The following is a 19,067-nucleotide window of genomic DNA, read 5'->3' as shown; positions in this document are numbered from 1 at the left end:
TCTCTAGGCTAATATTCCTAAATCCTCAAAAAGTTAGATTTAGAGAAAACAATCATTAGTTTTTAGCATGTAATGCAAAATTTTAAAAAGCAGACCCAGTGCCCAAAGATCCTAAAAATTTGTTAAGTTCCGACACAACGGCTGGCCCTCAGTTGCTGTTACTGCCGCAGATGAGCAGCCCCCCGCGCTCACATACGCCACAGCCCACAGCAATACGGGGACATGTCTCCAAACCACAGTGAGAAAGTTTAAATGAATTTTTCAGCCGGAGAACTGAGGGACAAAGCAACACTAACATACTCCTCACAAACAGCGAATTAATCTAAAAAACTCCTCAAACATAATTAAGTATAAAAACTACCACCTGCAGCATATTGCCACTGATTATAAATTACAGACTATTAGTCAAACCAATACCATTTTTCCTGTATCGACAGATCCTACTTGTGCCATAAGATTGTAGGACCTCATCTACTCATTAGTTATCATCTCGCCAACAAAAATAAACGCTCATAAATCAAAGAAGAGAAGAACTTAATTCCTGTCCAAGCAACCACAGATGATCTACATTTTGGCTTCCAGTTTCTTCTGTACTTATTAACTGAGCTTTATCTAAAAGCACTTCTGGGGGCGCCTGGGTGGCTGGTGGCTCAGTCAGTTGATAGTCTGACTGATGAGTCGACTCAGGTCATGATCTCAGGGTCCTGGGATCGTGCCCCACATCAGGCTCCGTGCTCAGCGGGAGTCTGCTTGGGATTCTCTCTCCCTGCCCCTCACCCCCCACTCCCTCCCAAAATAAATAAGTAAGTCTTCAAAAAAATAAAAAGGAAAAGCAGTTCTGAGCAAGAGAGCTCAATGCTCTGTTCTTCACAGCATTTCATAATACAGGTTACATACTGCTATTTGAACCAAATGAACAAAAACGATGTCGCTTAGCTGAATGATAAAATGTCATATACATGTGTGGGTCTCACATCCATATGCTACATTGGGATACGTGAATAAAACACTTCTGTAGGAATGTCAACGTATTTCTCTACCTCATGGCTAACTTAGAACAACAGCTTTAGCTTAATTAAGAGAGCTCTAAAAAGAAGTATCTAACATGAAAATAAACTTAGTCTATTATGATTTTAAAACCGAACAAATCTCCTTCCTCTTACAGATGGGATTTCTTAGATGTACTGTTAAATTTAAAGATACCTTCTCAGACACTGTTCATACATTAAACAATAGTATGGTAAATATACACGCACACACTTGCTTCTATTAAATTTGCCCTCAGAGTACATTTCAGTTTGTCATTTTTTAGGTTAAGTATTTTATAGGTTATTTTTGGAAAAAAATTTTAAAAGTGGATCATTTAAACTTCTTCTTAAACTCTCCATATTCACTATTTTAAATTTTGTTTTTCAATATTCGTTTTTGTCCATGTGAACTCTATTTTTATGCATAAATATACATATCCTGTGACCTTAAGGTTCTGGTTCTTTTTAAATATAAGAACTTTTTTAAAAAAATAAATGGTCTAAAAAAGGGTTGTCAGCCAACAGAAAGGATACTTAAATAAAATTCATTAAAAGCATAAACATTTGAGGACAGAACAATGCATATTGATAGTATTTCTCACCTGGGCTTAGCTCTACTAGATAGGGCAGCTTCTCGGGCGGAAGCGCAGAGCCGTAGCCCGACCCCTCCGCTCTCTCCTTGCCCTTCACCAGCTTCCCATCGACATGTTTCTTAGTTTTCTTTGGGATATAGTCTGGTGGCCTCCTCTTCAACTGAAAGACTAAAACCCCTAGAACAGTGCACATTGTCAATCATCAAGCACACTCAAATCAGCATACGTGGCCAAATGATTCACCGTCAACTCTTCTAAGATTTACCAAGAAAATATAATTTAACATCTCCCAAGGAGTGATTGAGTGAAGGCTTAACCAATTTATACTTTTACTCAGTAGAGGAAGTATTAGTCACTTGTGTTCTGAAAAATTCTACTAGCAATTTCCAAAGATTATTTTAAATTAACAACTACCAAAGCACATTACATGCTTGAAAACAACACAGCATTAGTTTAAGAACAAATCAATGTTCATATTGGTAAGCAACCCTATGATCAATAAATACAATCACACACACACACCACATGCATACACAAATATATATATACATATATATTTTTAGTTGACCTGATTTTAACTCAACTGAATTAACTCAGAATTCAAAGCAATCTGAATTTATATTATAAAGAGGTAGACTAAGCAAATGTACACTTTAAACTACCAGTCTACATTACTGATACGATGAATGGGCAATCAATTTGTATGTCTTCATTACGCAAAGGCCTCTACTCAAGGACACACAGCTTACAGTGTGAAACTGAAAGCAAGAAAACTAGATTTCATCAAAACACAGCTTTCAACCTTCACTGCTCTGAAATAATCAGGGGAAACTGAATGGTGAAAAGTCTGGATTTCTCATTTGAAATGACTAAATTCCTGGAGAATCTCTAAGGCTGCAGGTCACCGTCCCCGTCACAAGCGCTCAGGGTGGAGAGGACCCTGCCACTGACAGAGAACAGTGCTCTTGCACTGGCCGACACAGTGCGGAACCCCCGCCCTGCTCCTTCCAGACAAGGTTCTCCTCTTACGGCGGGACAGCCTGTTCCAGGTCTACACCCCAAACTCACACAAGCGGAGTGTGGCCCTCAGGACAACATCTGTCAAGTCTAGGAAGGAGCTAAAAAACTATACAGCAAACAGCCACACACACACACAAACACACACAACCAACAAATCCTGCCACACACGCTCCCCAGCATCCTCACAGTTAAACAACTAACATATCCGGCAGAAATTTAATGTATCATATAAGTAATTCTTTAACAAATATAATTACCCTTTACCTTTGTCACTTGGCCATTCCCTGAAGATTTGTAAAGGACACTCATCATCATCAAGGATAATTTCTTTAGCACCTTTTTCATCAGAATGCTGGGCTCCAGGAGGAAGCATAACCTGAAAGGGAAAAATAATTAACTGTGCTATACCTAAAAAGTAAAAAAAACAGAATTTATTGTAAATAAAGTCACAGTAAAATTAAAATGATCAAACACTACAGACAATTCTCCAACTAATCAACGAAAGTGAAGGACAACAGCTTCCAATAAAAAGCTTCACTGTTTTTATCTACCTCCCTCTCTGGCCCCCAAAAAGAATTAGTGGAGTAATTTTTGCTTGTTTGTTTTTTAACAAACTCTTATAGGGAAGGATGGTATGTAATGGTCAAACTGTGAGTAATTTCTGTAATTTTTAAGGAAAGATCTCTCCACTACTGCTCAGTCTCTGGTCCCTAATCCACTTTCCTTGCATCATCAAATAATTGTTTTTATAGTTTCATCTAATGTGAGGTCTCTCAGGATAACTGTCACCTAACAACGAAAAAGCATAGCATTCTTTTTCTTGTAGATAATCGGTCTTTATGATTAAATTTTAATAAGATCATTTAGCTATACCACAGGACTATTCATTCAACAAATGTTTTTAAGCATCTGTTTTAAAACACTACATTCAAAGACACTCTTAAAACTCATAATGCTGTATTAACTTTTATGTTTTTCTGATAGCCAAACAATTTTCTTAATCATCTGGGAAAGCCCCCAGTAATACAGAGGGAGAATCTAGGTGACAGTAGCCCAATAATCTCATGCACCTGCTGGACTTTTGCCCTTCCTTCATTCTACTTTAGTATTAAAGCAAACCAAAACATGATTATAGAAGATAGGAGAAGAAGCCAAGCCACTGGCATCTGAACATTATTTTCAACCTACGGTACTACAATGTTATCTCAATAAACCTTACCAACCAAATACATCATCATATTCATATACCAAATAGATGAGACTCTTGTATAGAACCCTGTAATTTCTTTCTACACTACATCAAATTACCTGAAAAAGAAAAATATATTACAATACACTGTCCCGCTAAAGTAATTAATCTTTTCTTGTACTGTTTTGTATTGAATTTAGTACCTTGGGCTTAGAACACACACAGCTCAAAACCTGACCTTCGTCCCTCTCCTGCCCCAGTTTTTGTCACGCACCCTGGTAGATCCCAGGCAGATCCCAGGCACTACTCAGAGCTCTCAGACTAAGCCATGAGTTCCACCTGTCGATGATCTCTTGAGCCTAAAAGGTTCGTTTCCCAGCATCCATGTCTAGCTCAACAACAGCTCCTCCAGCAAGCCTTCCCTGACCACCACACTCACTCCAGTGCTCCTTGTTTTGCGTGTCTCACTCCCGGCTTCTCTGTCCCCCTTTAGTGAAGTTCTTTCAGAGACAGTCCTTGCTTTTGTACCCCAACAGAGTAATGAACGAGTAAGAGGAACTTAAATATTTACTGAACAAATAGCTAAAATAACCACTGAATGAATGAATATGGAAGCGCTACCTCTTACATAATTGATAAGATGGCAAACCAAGAGAACGAAGATTATCTAATTCAAGATTAAAACAATAGTCAACTCCTGATTTGTACTCCCTAAGTTTGTGAAGTAGAATTTGCAAGGACATCATAGAACAGAAAAAACCCAAAGAAGGAGACCCTCAAAAGAAAACATCAAATGACTTTAAAAAGGTCTGTCACTACAGCCCAAAGTAGGCTTTTGTAACTTCATGACCCCGATTAGGTGTCCTTTCACGTTTGAATTTCATCAGTAAAAGTATGGCAGAAATTAATGAAAGGGAAAAAACGATCAAGTTCATTACCACACAATGTATCAAATGCAACTTTGTATGGAACTGATGAGTATTATTTAATAGATTCACACACACTTACACAAAAACATTCCCTTGGCAAACAGCTGAGCAATCCCAAGTCTCGCACGCAAGGCTAGGCGCTGGTAACCAAGTTCCTGCCCTGGGTGCTCAAAGACTAGCAGGGGCGCAGCTGGAAGAGGGTCAGGTTTCCGCTCAGCCAAGCCGACCCTATATGCACACCACTGATTTACTGATTTTATTCTGACCAGAACACTTTTTACAGCCATGACTAACAAAAACCATAAGGAACATGCATCCAAATCCATCCTTCTCCACGGGCCCAATTACTCCAGAGGCACAAGTGTACTTCCCAGATATACAGTAATGCTCACTATGTTTTCCTCCTGAACAGAAAAGCAACGATCTCACCAGCATTACAAGAGGGTTCTCCTCTACTTCGTACTTAACCGCCAGGAGGAAAATGCACCAGAATGTCCTGTATCTGAAGTATTTCCCCTTCAGAGGCAATGCATGATTAACTTGATTACCTATTCTCCCAACCTCACCCCACGAATTCCACCCCCCCAAAGTAGGGTAGAATTTCAGTTCAGGATACTGTTTCTTTATCTATGAACCCTATTCGCCAGAAATCCAGTATAAAATATATCTTTGATTTCAGAAGCATCACTTTCCCTTCTAATTTATCAATACCATTTCTTACGCTCTTAGTGAGACCAAAGGAAATGAAAGAGCATATCAAAAAACAAACACTCGTGATCACCTATCTTTCCTCACCCCACAAAGAAATGAGCTTTGGGGTATTTTTTTTGAGGGTGGGGGTTCTAAATAATACAGGCTCACTATAAAAAACTGCAATATAGAAAAGCATAAGGAAGGAAAAAACAAACCCATTGTGAGATGACTGTTTTTACAATCATGCGTTCAGTAATGATCTTTATGCGTCTATCTATCTCGCGTTAAGAGGGCTCACATCTGAATCACACGTGTATTTCAGAGTCTTCTTTTCTTCCCTCTTCCCTTCACATAGGTAACTGGTAAACTGCTGTGTATTTTTCCTAGGCATCTATCTTTCTCTATGGTCATGTATGCATAGACAAAAGACTTGTGTTGTTCCGTTTTACTTTATGGTAACTGTTTTTCCAAAACTGGGGTATTTTATGAAATGTATCTATCTCCAAGTCAACTGGTGCAGATTTAATTAATAATGTTTCATAGCAACAGGTATCCAATGGCATACACATTCCTTTAGTAATGGGTGTTTAGTTTGCGTCTTATTTATTGCTGTAACACAGAACTGAAAAAACATCCCCACAGAAACACACTCAGGAATTTACTGGCCATTTGTTTTAGACAGTATAACTAACATTTATCACCTCATTTATAAACAGTTTTCAGTCTCATACACGCTCTCCACCGTGCAGTGGGTGCTATGTAGGATGACCGCACAGACAGACATCTTCCAGACTCTATCCTTCTTCATCACCCTCGGGATGACCTCCTGTGCTAGATCCTATTCGGGAAGTCTGTACCTTTCTATTCCTTGGCCCACTCCATTATTTTGCTGGAGGATGTCCTCCAGTACCTTTTTGAGAAAGGCTGAATGGGTGGTAAATTTTGCCTTGGGAGTTTTGAAATGTCTTTGTTCCACCCATCTACCACTCAACAGTTTGGATTGGAAATCATTTCACTCTGAATCAGAAAGCACTATGTCATGTCATGTATTCCAGACTCCATGGTTATGCTGAAATGACTGGCACCAATCTTGCCCACCCCCCTCCGCCAGATCCTTTATATGCAACTGGAATCTTTTTCTTTGGAATCATTATTCTCTTTTCTCTAGTTTTCTACATTTTCAAAATAATACACCTTGGTTTGGCTCTTTTTTGAAGTAACTGTACCATTACTCAGTGGGCCCTTTTTGAGCTAGAAACTCAAACCCTTCAGTTCTGGGAGACATTCTAGTACATTTCCTTGATAACTTCTCTCTCTCTCCATGTCCTCTTGCTTTCTCTCTCTGGCCCTCATTTAGCTAAGTGCTAGGTATTCTACAAGATGACCTTTCCGATATTTTCTCTTTTCTTTCTTTCTTTTTTTTTTTTAAAGATTTTATTTATTTGAGAGAGTGAGAGACAGCACAAGAGGGAAGAGGGTCAGAGGGAGAAGCAGACCCCCTGCTGAGCAGGGAGCCCGATGCGGGACTCGATCCCGGGACTCCAGGATCATGACCTGAGCCGAAGGCAGTCGCTTAACCAACTGAGCCACCCAGGCGCCCCTTTTTCTCTTTTCTTTCTGTTCTACACTTGGGCAGATATCTTGAACTTTATCTTCCACCCCTTCTACTGGCATTTTTTCCTATCCCTTACTGACTTCTATTTTAAATTTCCAAGGTCCCTTTCTCCAAGTGTCCCTCGTGACAGCACTGTGGTCTTATTCCACAGACACACCGTCTTCCTTCTCCCTGAGTCTCTCTTTTTGAAAACGTCCACCTGCTTTCTGCCTTGTTGCATCCATGAAGTAAGACCAGGTTCTTTTACCTATTTGTGTTGGTCTGTCTTTCATTTTAAAGGTGTTTCAAATGTCTGTTGATGCTTGGCCATCAGTTCACATTCGACAGTGAGGCAAAAGAAAGTTCAAGGTGAGAGGCAAGGATTATTGTCGGGAGCCCTCTGAGTAAGGTTACCGGATTGAGCTTCCACAGGTCAGTTTCCATATAGATCTCTGTCCCTTGGCGGGAGGGTGCCTTCTGGGAGAAATCCTCAAATCTTCTGGCTGTCAGTGTCCTGGGAAGCGCTTCTACTTCACCCTCCCATCTTCAGTAAAGACCCTTGCCATACCCTGCTACTCCTGTTACCCTTAAATGCAAGGCCTCCTCCCCTGTCACCTCCATCACAGCCTTCAGATGGAGAGATGACACAGTAGCGGGGATGGAGAAGAGAATCTGGTGGAGCCTGCCACTTCTTAGGAAAACTTTCAACCCAATTTGATTTTAGCCCAACTTCAATGTTGTTGAAGCATGTGCTACAGCCCCTCGTTCCTGAGTCTGCTGGGGATTGTGATGTGGACACTCGGCCAGTTTCTTCCTGCTAGGTTCTCTCTGCAGGTTTCCTTGGGCCCAACAAGTGGGATACCAGTCATTTACTCCTCCAGAATTTCATTCACAACTCTGCTCTTTTGCCATCTCTTCTTTCATTCTCTTTGTTCTTGTGCATTTATACAGATTTTATTTCTTTATTGTCATTTTAATGGGGAAAAAAATCTGTTTTCTTTTCAGCTAAAACCTGAGCTATATTCATAAAATTGTAGATCTACCAAATAGTTTTTCTAATTGAATAAAACTTCTTAGCTTTTCAGCAAAAAGAAAAAATTCATAAAACGCAACAAGCCCTTTTATTTAATTCCATCTATAGCTAACAAAAGAGGTCTAAGACCTCTACACTGAACACTACAAAATACTGCTGGGGCTCAAAGACCACATCAACAAAGAGGCGCCCTGTGTTCGCAGCCTGGCAAACTGGACACTTCGAGGGTGGACGTCTCTCTGACTCATCTGCAGAACCCATGCCAACCCAGTCACAATTCCAGCACCTTCTGTGTACAAACTGACAAGCTGATTCTGAAATTTTTTCAGAAACACAAATGACCTAGAATAACAGAAACAATTTTTAAAATCAAAAACATAAACAACAAAATTGGGACTTACTTTACACAGTAAAACTTTAAGACTTACTATAAAACCTAAAGTAATCAATACAGCTTAATGCTCAGAAAAAGATACAAGACATACAGATTAACAGAACAGATTCCTGAAATCGAACCACATATATATATATGGTCAACTGATTTTCAACAAAGATGTCAAAGCACTCATTGGGAGAAAAGAAAGCCTTTTTAACAAATGGTGCTGGATCAACTGGGTATCTGCATGGAAAAAAATGAACATCTACCCTGATCTTACACCGTACACAAATTAACTTGAAACGGAATATACAGACCTAAGTGTAAGAACTGAAACTATAAAACTTCTATAAGACAAAAGAGGAGGGGCACCTGGGTGTCTCATTTAAGCATCCAACTTCTGCTCAGATCATGACCCGGGGTCCTGGGAGGGAGCTGCTCAACAGGCAGCCTGCTTCTCCCTCTCCCTCTGCCCCTCCCCTCTGCTCCTGCTCGCTCTCTCTCAAATAAATAAAATCTTTAAAAAATAATATTAAGACAGAGGAGGAAAGTATGTGGAACCTCAGAAGAGACACATTCTTTTATAGAACACAAAGGAATGCTAAAAACAAAAAAGTTGACTTCCACAAAAATAAAACAAAATTTGTTCTCTAAAGGGCATCATTTAAAAAATGAAAAGGCAGGGGCGCCTGGGTGGCTCGGTTGGTTAAGCGACTGCCTTCGGCTCAGGTCATGATCCTGGAGTCCCTGGATCGAGTCCCACATTGGGCTCCCTGCTCGGCAGGGTGCCTGCTTCTCCCTCTGACCCTCCCCCCTCTCATGTGCTCTCTGTCTCTCTCATTCTCTCTGTCTCAAATAAATAAATAAAATCTTTAAAAAAAAAAAAAAACGAAAAGGCAAACCAAGTCACAGACGAGGAAAAAATATACACAACATATGTATCATACAAAGGACTTGATATATCTCTCTCAACAGGGAAATTTAAAAAAGTTTTTTTTAAAGATTTTATTTATTTGAGAGAGAGCGAGCATGAGCAGGGAGCAGGGGCAGGAGAAGAGGGAGAAGCAGCCCTCCCACTGAGCAGGGAGCCCGATGGGGGGCTGGATCCCAGGATCCCGGGATCACGACCTGAGCCGAAGGCAGACACTTAACGACTGAGCCACCCAGGAGCCCCTAAAAATGTTTTCCACAACGAGATACCACTATAACCTATCAAAACGGCTGGTATTTAAAATAACTGACCACATCAAATATGGCGCTCTCACAAACTTCTGATGCAGATGGAACATGATATAATCACTTTGGAATACAGTTTCAAAGTTTCTTCAGTTGCACAAACACTTTACTCGAGGAAAAACGTCTGTCTGTGAGAAGACCTGCACACATATGCTCACAGTAGCTTTATTCTAACAGCCAAAAACTGGTAACAACCCAAATGTCCATCAATAGGTAAGGAGATGAATAAATTTGGAAATATCCATATAATGAAATACCACTCACAGCAACAAAAAGGACAAGCATGGATACATGCAAGCACACTTGAAATTGTTACGCTGAGTACAAGAAAGCAAGCAACAAGAGTACACGCTATATAAGGCTCCTTACATAAAAATTCTACAAAATCTAAGTACTTTATAGTGACAGAAAGCAAACCAGTGGCTGCCTGGGCAAGGGGGAGGAGGAAGGGACGCATCACACAGAGGCACACGGAGACTTCTGCAGGTGACGAGGTGTCCCTTGGGCTGGTGCACCAGCCCTAGCAAGGCCGCAGAGGTAAGTACATGCAGTTTACCGCACTGCAACCATTCCTCGGTAATCCTGGGGGGAGGGGGGGCCTGACATGAGGAACCACACTGTTTTATGATTTAGTTATCGATTGCTAAGATGAGGAAAGGAAGACATCTCTTGTCAAACCCCAGTGCCAATGCGATTTGACAGGGAAATCCTGGTAATGAAGAAGCCAGCACACACTTCAGGGTTAAGAATTGTCCAGGTAGTCTGTCTCAGAAGAGAAAACCTGCTTGATTTTACTTAATGCGACCGCTCAGTTCTGAGGAAGAAGAGCTCACTGTCCTTGTGAGAACTGGGTGAAAGATACACGGTCTTTTATCTGCAAGAAATGACGGGGATGATGACTAAATGTAGACACCAAGTGCTAGTTAGAACAGCAAACTGGAGTTTTTATTTGGAAGCTGAATCTTCATGATGTATCTTAGTAAAACCATTAGAAAAACACTTGAAAAATATTAAGTTATCTATATATGCAAAACAGGAACTAAAGAGATATATATATAATGTTATATATATATGTTGTCATATATATAAATGTTAATAGGGGTTACCCTTTGGTATTAGAATTATGGGTGATTTTTATTTTCTTCAAGTCACCTTTTTATACTTTTTTACTTTATATTTATTTATTACTTTTGTAATGGAAAGGACAATGTTCGTTTTTTATACATATTTAAGACAAGGTTTCCATTTATTACATTTTAAATGGTACCATGGGAAGAAAATTACCCTACATTTAACTTGATTTAAAGAATATCTTTCTGCTTAAATGTGAAGTTGTAGCATGTGTAATACTGGTAAGTTCTGATTTGATAGTTACTTACCCGGGCAATGCAGTAATCCTTAGGATTTTCTTTTTCCAGACCATATTTCTCTAAAGCTTCAGCCACAGCAAAGTCTGCAGGATCTGTGGTAGACAGCAGGATTGTCTTGTAGGGAATATTTGGTTTTAAACTATCTGCATAAATTCTCAATGTTCCACCTGAAAAAAAACATTTTGACACCTCTGAGCACTACTTTATTTTATTCCAGTAACAAAGATAGCTAACAACTATGATCACTTTAAAAAAGGGCACCTAAGTTCCAGTTGCAAGGAGTACAAAGATGGAATCTGTGTAATACTTCTACATTCATGTCCTGTTAGACAACATTCACCTACAGACACTTGTTGATCTACCAACACTTTGCTACAGAGAATAATCCTGTTGACAAAGACATTTCCTGTCCTCTCTTCAAGCCCAAGTAGTTTTTATAATGATGAGCTGATTCTCACTATGGGTAAAGGATGAGAAAAGGAAGAAACTCCACAGTGTTTTGACAGCGCTGCCTGTCAACATGTTTAACCACATACAAACTCACACGGACATGTTCCAATGCTGAGGACACAGCGATGAACAGGTCAGTGTCCCTGCCTGTAAAGAGCTTACAGAGTAGCTGTGGGGCGCAGGAGGAAAAGACTAACGAGAAAACAAACAAATCAGATAGTGGTCATGTTGTGGAAAACACAAGCAGGGTTGTAAGAAAGAAAATGACCAGGAGCTTAGGAAGCTCCTGGGACTGTAAAGCCTTCCGTGAAGATGAACACCTGCCACGAGCCCTGAGGGACACGCAGCAGCCTCATGGCCACCTCAAGAGCTTCCTGGGCAGAGCGACAAGCAGGTGCTAAGGCCTACAGCCGGCGTGGGTCTGGCTGGGCTCACCGGCCAGAGATGAACCCCAGGTGAAAAGAGGGAAACGTAGTGAGACTGGCCGAGGCCAGACCACGATCGTGAGAGTCTGGATTTGACTCTAGGTAAAGTGGGAGCCACTGGGAGGCTTTGGCTCTGTGCGTGCGCACACGCAAAAAAAAGCGAACCCATGCCTGTGTGTGTAAGGAGCACGCACAATACCCCTCATGCTCTTGAAGAGGCCCCGGCTTCTAGGTAAAAAACAGCTGCAGTCGGGGACGACAGCCCAAGCAGGGAGGCCAGTTTTTTGTTTTTTTTTTTTTAAAGATTTTATTTATTTATTTGAGACAGAGAGAATGAGAGACAGAGAGCACGAGAGGGAAGAGGATCAGAGGGAGAAGCAGACTCCCCGCCGAGCAGGGGGCCCGATGCGGGGCTCGATCCCGGGACTCCAGGATCGTGACCTGAGCCGAAGGCAGTCGCCCAACCGACTGAGCCCCCCAGGCGCCCCGGGAGGCCAGTTTTGAAACACATATCCCACTCTACCAAATGCATTCCCTTCTGATTTAATACACTCTACTTCCAGATGCATATTTGAATTAATTTATAAGAAAAACATGTATAAAAGAATGAGCAGAAAACAATTTTGTAGACTGAGGTAACATGTCTGTGTGCTTTAGACAACCAAAGAGCAAACCAGACCACCTGTTTTGAAAGCTGATGAGATGGCTACAAAAAATGCAAATGGTGAGAAATTTAATTTTTCTGGAAAACTCTGCATCTGCTAAAAGCCAAGACAAGTACTTTACAATCCCGAAGTTACAGATCATAGAGGATGAAAGACTATTTGGTCTGAAAAAATTTAAGGTCAGGTTTTACCAGAAAATCATGTAAAAAGTCAGTATGGTTCCTACAGATCACATAATTTTATTTATTGTTTTTTTGATAACATGATTTTAAGCAGCACTCCTTCTAAAGGACACATGATGAGGTAGCTGTAGATTCATATTCACTGGCCAAATCAACTTAGTTACTGGATGGAATGACTTTTAGCAACCATCTGAATGCTTTAGAATATCTAAAACTTGACTTGGTTTTAGTATAATGAGTGTGGAGTCTAATTCAAAAGGTTTTCAGTTGATGAGCCTAACACCACAGTATCCTCCTCGTAGAGATACATACCACCCAATTTGCTAGAGGAGAAGAGAAGAGCAGCTAACAATTTAAAATCCCTACCACGGACTGAAATTGATTTGTATGAATCTACGCTTCAGCTCTGAGGATGAGCAGGACCGCTACCCCGCTCTGAAGAGGGGCACACCGAGGCCTGCAGTTCTCCAGGACCCCAACTACGGGATTCCTGTCACCGTGCTCTGCCTCTCCCAAAACGGTTCCTAGAAAAGCCTCACACTGCTGCCAACGATGTCTCAGTAAGAAATCCACGGCCACAGCTATGGCAAAACATAGCGCCACAAACCCATTAACTGACATACACAGGGCATTTCGGGGCCAACCACACTTTGAGGATCACAAAGTGTATATGCCCAAGTGTTAAGAAGGTTTTACAAAGTCCAGGGTCCAAGCTTCTTACAAGCTAGGGGTCTGATCGGCTGTGTAGTGAGTCAGCTCATGAGAATTTAGGGAGCCAATCCTCAGGCTAACCAGACAGGAAAATAATAGACCGAGCTGTCAGTCTCAGAAACCTTACCAACATGTGACCACGTCCCCCGTATTTTCTACCAATGAAACAGCCAAACTAGTAACTATAACAGGTTATGAAAATATATTTTCTAAGTCATTTATTAAAGACAAACAAAATAGCTAAACTTAATATATTTGACGTCCTTAATATTAACCACAAACAGCTATTTTGCTAATAATATTTAGTTTTTTAGGGTTTCCTGGGAGTCTATACAGAAAAAGGTTCCTTCTGCTCCCAACTATCTCTTTAACCTCTACTTCTTGGATGTTCTGCTAGTTTTCCTCCTAATTCTTTGGAGGTTTTTTTTTCCCCCTTGTCCTTGCCTACTCCTCTTAACAGTGGCCTTCCCTTAAATTCTATTACCTGTATACTTTCTACCAAAAAGAATCTCACCCATGCCCAGTGTTGCTGTCTGGCAACCACAGATTACTCCCAAATCTCTCTCTCCATGTGACACTGCTGAGCAGAACCTGGTCTCAAGCCACTCAACCACCAGCTCAGAACACCCCCCGGATCACACCAGCAGCTCCACGAAACCTGTCTTCCACTCCCAAATATTCTCTCACTGCAATCCGTCAACATGCATCTGGCTGGAAACAGGTGTTACAGTCTGCACCAGGCTTCAGTACACGGCTTCTGTCTGACCAGCCGCTCCCAGCAGCTGTGCTCAGAAACCCATCCCTCATGTGGGGAGCACGCACTCATTTCCAACCACAGTTCCCTCAGATCCATCCTCTATTCTGCTCCCACAGTAACCACTCCAGACCTGAAGCTTAGGCTAATTAAAACCCTTCTGAATCCCCACCTTAAAACTCTTCAGCAGCTCATTAACAGATCATATCCAATTTTTCCATCCAATTTTCCCAAATTTTCCCAATAAATATGGTTCACTGTGGGCACAGCCTGAAGTGACATGCAGTTTCCTGTAACAATACATATAAATGTTACATCCTAATCCACATTAAAAGCATATTTCCTCTAAAAATATTTTATTAAGTTACTTACAAAAATAAATGGATCCTCTCAGCTAGCTATGTTTATCATGACTCACACGTCCCTGAGCATACATGAATATTCCTCAAGGAATCACTGAGGAAAGGATCATTTTGATCATGTCAAACTCCTTCCTATGAGAATCCCTCCAGGTCTGTCAAGCGAAGGGTCAGCATTGTTAGGCATCTCTGAGCATTCCTCTTGTTCTTTCAAAGATTTTATTACCTTTCTTCTTCTTCATCTTTGTATTTTCTTTCCCTCTTCTTCATTTTTTTTTTCCTTGGTGCATATATTTCTAAGTTATTTCGAATATTTCATCAAACAAGACAGCATATATAGAAACAGACCATCACCTGGATCTCAGAGGTAACCTGTTACATTAATTATGGAACTAATAAGTAGCCCACTCTCCTAGCTGCTTCGAATCACTAACACTATACCTCCCACGAACACGTAACTAAGACTCAGAAGGGCGCTGAGGATCAAAGTAAACATATGATGGAGCCAGCTTCCATCAGGGCTAGCGGCCGTGGGTAATGCTACACTGAGTGCCCTATATGTGTCAGTTCCGAAGACATGGACTCACCGGCAGTTTCTGTCAAGTGAGCATATCCTATCAGAACCATGGTCCACAGACAACTTCATGAATGGAGAGGAGAGAGACTTACTAAGGAGAGCGAAGAACGCTGTTCGCATGAATGTAATATGAGTGTCAACACAGCCCCCCTTGCCGGATCTGACCTGCTGCCACATAGACATATTGGATTATAGTTACAAACGTGATCTGGGTAGGGGTTAAAACCCTTTGACTCAGGCTTGGACTCAAGAGGAGGAGGGGTCCACAGTTAGAGAAACGCTGGCAGTCCCAACATTCAAAACCCTAAACCGAGTAAGCAAGCTAACAGGTGTAGAGGACGCAACACGACACGAGCAGTTCTCAGGCCACGAGCATAAGGCTAGGAAGGACTGCAGAGCGGGTGGGTCCTGTGAGTCCAGACATTCGTAGAAAAGGCTGGATCAGTGATACAGTCCTCTCATACAAGGCTTCTTTTTGAAACTCAAAATGATTTATGCTATCATTTTTTAACAAGCAAAACTTAAAGTTTCTAACAAATATTTTCTTTGCTGAATATAATTATAGGTTAACTACAAGTAAAAGTTTTATGTCAAATAGCTAAATAGCTAAAAGTACACAAGTTCAATTTATAGCTAAAACAATAAAGTCATTTGTTTTAACTCTCTTTATAATCTGTATTCCCTCAGAAACACAGAGTAATCTCTAGTGTATGCCAGTAACTGGAGAAGACAAGGTGGGGGAAAAGTGTACCCAGCACGCTGCCATTTAATTAAAGGGGCTGACAGGGACAAAAGCTGAACTTCTCTACGTATACCTTGTTTTGCAGATTTGACTTGGGAACTATTACAGTACATTAAATTTTTAAGAAGCAAACCTCTAAAATCAAAAGCAAAATAAAACAAACCTAAGTATAAATCAATATGAGCATATAACTACATAGACAGTAATCAATTCTGTGATTTCAAAACACAGTAATTTGACAGTACATCCTTATATATACTCACAGACAAGTCTCCCAAAAAGCTTAAAATTTTTTTAGTATCATATTGTTTGTTAATAATAGCATTATTTTTTTCATATTACTATTTATCATAGGGAAAAGCAAATAATTATGTTATTGGTGTTAGGTGAGAAGAGTAAGAGAAAAGATACGCAGATTTTCTGAAATCCAAGTAGTAAAAAAAAAAAAAAAAAGGGATTAAAAGTATTTCCAGCTCTGTCCACTAAATAGGATTAAAAGCAAACACTAGCCAGTAAGGAGGAGCACTCTTAGCAATCAAATACTTATCCCACTAAAAAGAACAAGGACTCCTTGAAGAAACAGCAGCTTCCTAGCCTGGGGCAAGAAATGCACTAGGTGAGCCTAGATGTCCTGTCACACAGGAAGATGCGCCAAGGCCACTGGGGCCATGCGAAAGCCTGAGGCACCAGGTGGAAGAGATCCTCACTGTCTCAAAGACAGTTCAAGAGTTAGAAGGACAGTAACTGCAACAGATGGAAAAATACTGAGAAGTTTTAACTCCATGAGATCATGAAAACCTTTCATGAACACTGCTCACCTGTGGATGCTCATAAGGTAAGTATTTCTGCCACACTCCCTTCTCCCCCAAAAACCTAAACCTGCCTCTTCACCTAATGGAGGAAACAGAGAAAGCAGGAGGAAAAAATGGTAAACTACCGGATGCTGTCAGCAAAATCTACAAGACAAACAACCTACTAGGTTTTCCAAACAAACGCCCAGTGAAGCACACTGGAGGTGAGCTAAGAGACAGGATCAGGACCCGGAATGACAGACACGCCAAGCAGTTGCCGCATGCAGGTTCTACCCGGCCCTCGACGCGACTGGACAATAATCTGCAGCAGTCAGGAACATGTGAACAGTGACAGGACAGCTGATGGTATTAGGGAATTGGCTTCAATTCTTTTGTACGTGACAGTGGGACTGTGGTTTCTTCTGTTTTTATTTTTCAAGAATCCTTACCTCTAGGAAAATATATTGAAATATAAGAAGAAATACTGAGAAATTTGGGATATGCTTCAAAATAGTCCAGTTTGGGAACAGGAGCAATCCATGTAGGAGCAGAGATGAGACACGAGTTATTAGTTATGGAAGCTGGGCAATAAGTACCCAGGGAATTGTATCTTTCTGTCTTCTTTCATATATATTTTCCAGAATTCAGAAATAAAAACAAAAAAAGGAAGAGCCACACTGGGGAAAAATATGTAACTAAACCTATCTCTAAGTGACCGGAACTCCTGTGCCTAAGGCAAAGCTGGTCCTGGAGCAGACCCCCAGGGCGCACGGTGCCTTTACTGCGGCAAGGCCCGGGTCCGTGTCAGCGGCAGGGGACGCCTGCTGCGGGTACCTGAGTCAGGCCGCCCGTCCGAGCTCCGGAACTCCTGCATCCTCCTCTCTAGTTTCTGCTGCCGGCGACGCTTCATGACCACCTCCGGATTCGAAATCGTTCGGGTAAAGCTGGTTTCAGGCATGTCTTTGTAAACCTCAGCAGCCAGTCGGGAATTCTCACTGTAAGAAAAGAAAGGCACCAAGAGTACTTTCTAAATGTTATATTAGAAAGAACTGCACTGTAAGCAGACACACATCCCCGTGGCGGATGTCCCTGGACTTGCTCTGTCCCGTGCACAGTTGTGCCGGGGACAAGTGACCACGTGCTGACGAGTTCTGCAGATACAAAACGAAGTTCCTCTCAATACAAGCAACACACTAAACTAAAGGGAAATTTATCATTAAAATCTCATGGTGAGTTTATGTGACTTAATTACTGTGGGTTCACTAATCAGGCTAAAAGAAAAATGTATAAATTATACATGTCAGGAATTTCCACCAGTGTTTTCCCAAAATAGACCAAATGAGTGAGAAAACATTCCGACCATAAGAAGTAACGGATCGAATATACTTTTATTTAGTAAAAATCTCTCCTACAATTACAGTAAATGTTGAGCTTAAATAGCATGATTTTTTAACAACTAAATGATTTACCAACATTCACTTTCTTGAAGCTAAAACTTTCAAAAGGAAATGCTCCAGCAGTTCTTCTGACAAGGAGTTGACTATAGAGAATGAGGAGCTGAAGACTGCATTATTAAAGAAAGACTAATGGCTAAATTTTGATACACTTTAATGATATCATTTTTAATCATAAAAATAATTTAATTAAAAACCAATCAAGCATTGGGGCCCCTGCGTGGTTCAATGGGTTGAGCATCTGACTCTTGGTTTCGGCTCAGGTCATGATCTCAGGGTCTGAGAGATTGAGCCCTGTGTTGGGCTCAGCACTCAGCAGGGAGTCTGTCTCTCTGCCCCTCCCCCTGTCCCCTGCTCCTTCTTTCTAACAACATAAAATCAAGCTTTGAATCAACCAAATTGAACAACTTAACTCATTTTAAGTTAACTAATTTTCTAAACACAGACAATATATCACCCGATAAACTAAACTGATAATTAGGACAAACTATAGCCTAAGTTTCAAATGCTCCTTTTCTTTGATATTTTTCATGTATAAGCAATATATTTATACAAGTTCTATTTATGCTAAAGAGAGCCTTACTATGGAACACTTTACTCAAGAGTTTACACTCATTACATAGACATCAGTGCCTGACAGATTAATACCTAAACCCACTTTGATGCAATCCAAAATGGGCTTGATTCCACTCTAAAGTAAACATCATTAACTAAGGAATAGTTAACTGTCCTCAAAAGATACAGAACACTGTATCAAATAACAAAGACTTGAAGAAGTCACTACAACAGGATATAAATGGTTAGTGAATGTGTAAAAAGACATCTACCTTGATAGGTAGATAAAATAAATTGATAAAATAAATTCGAGTTATTGGAGGTATTATACACTGTGGAGA

The 19,067-nt window shown here is 40.7% G+C and overlaps 1 protein-coding gene across 7 annotated transcripts in view; it reads right to left on the bottom strand.

Annotated features, from left to right (window-relative positions):
- Window positions 1-19,067, bottom strand: part of LOC118001767 (afadin-like) — a 100,885-nt gene that overhangs the window by 74,592 nt on the left and 7,226 nt on the right. For all 7 annotated transcript variants that reach the window (XM_034991901.1, XM_034991904.1, XM_034991907.1 and 4 more), the window contains exons 4-7: window positions 17,552-17,712; window positions 11,071-11,228; window positions 2,906-3,017; window positions 1,631-1,798 (exon numbers count right to left, since the gene is read on the bottom strand). In XM_034991901.1, coding sequence (XP_034847792.1) covers window positions 1,631-1,798; window positions 2,906-3,017; window positions 11,071-11,228; window positions 17,552-17,712 — 599 coding nt within the window. The remainder of the gene's footprint in view (window positions 1-1,630; window positions 1,799-2,905; window positions 3,018-11,070; window positions 11,229-17,551; window positions 17,713-19,067) is intronic.

This window comes from Mirounga leonina, unplaced genomic scaffold, assembly GCF_011800145.1.
Source record: "Mirounga leonina isolate KUSES-001 unplaced genomic scaffold, KU_Mleo_1.0 Mir_54, whole genome shotgun sequence".
NCBI lineage: Eukaryota > Metazoa > Chordata > Mammalia > Carnivora > Phocidae > Mirounga > Mirounga leonina.
The sequence above is the reverse complement of the archived record's forward strand: the minus strand, read 5'-3'. Positions and strand labels throughout refer to the sequence as shown.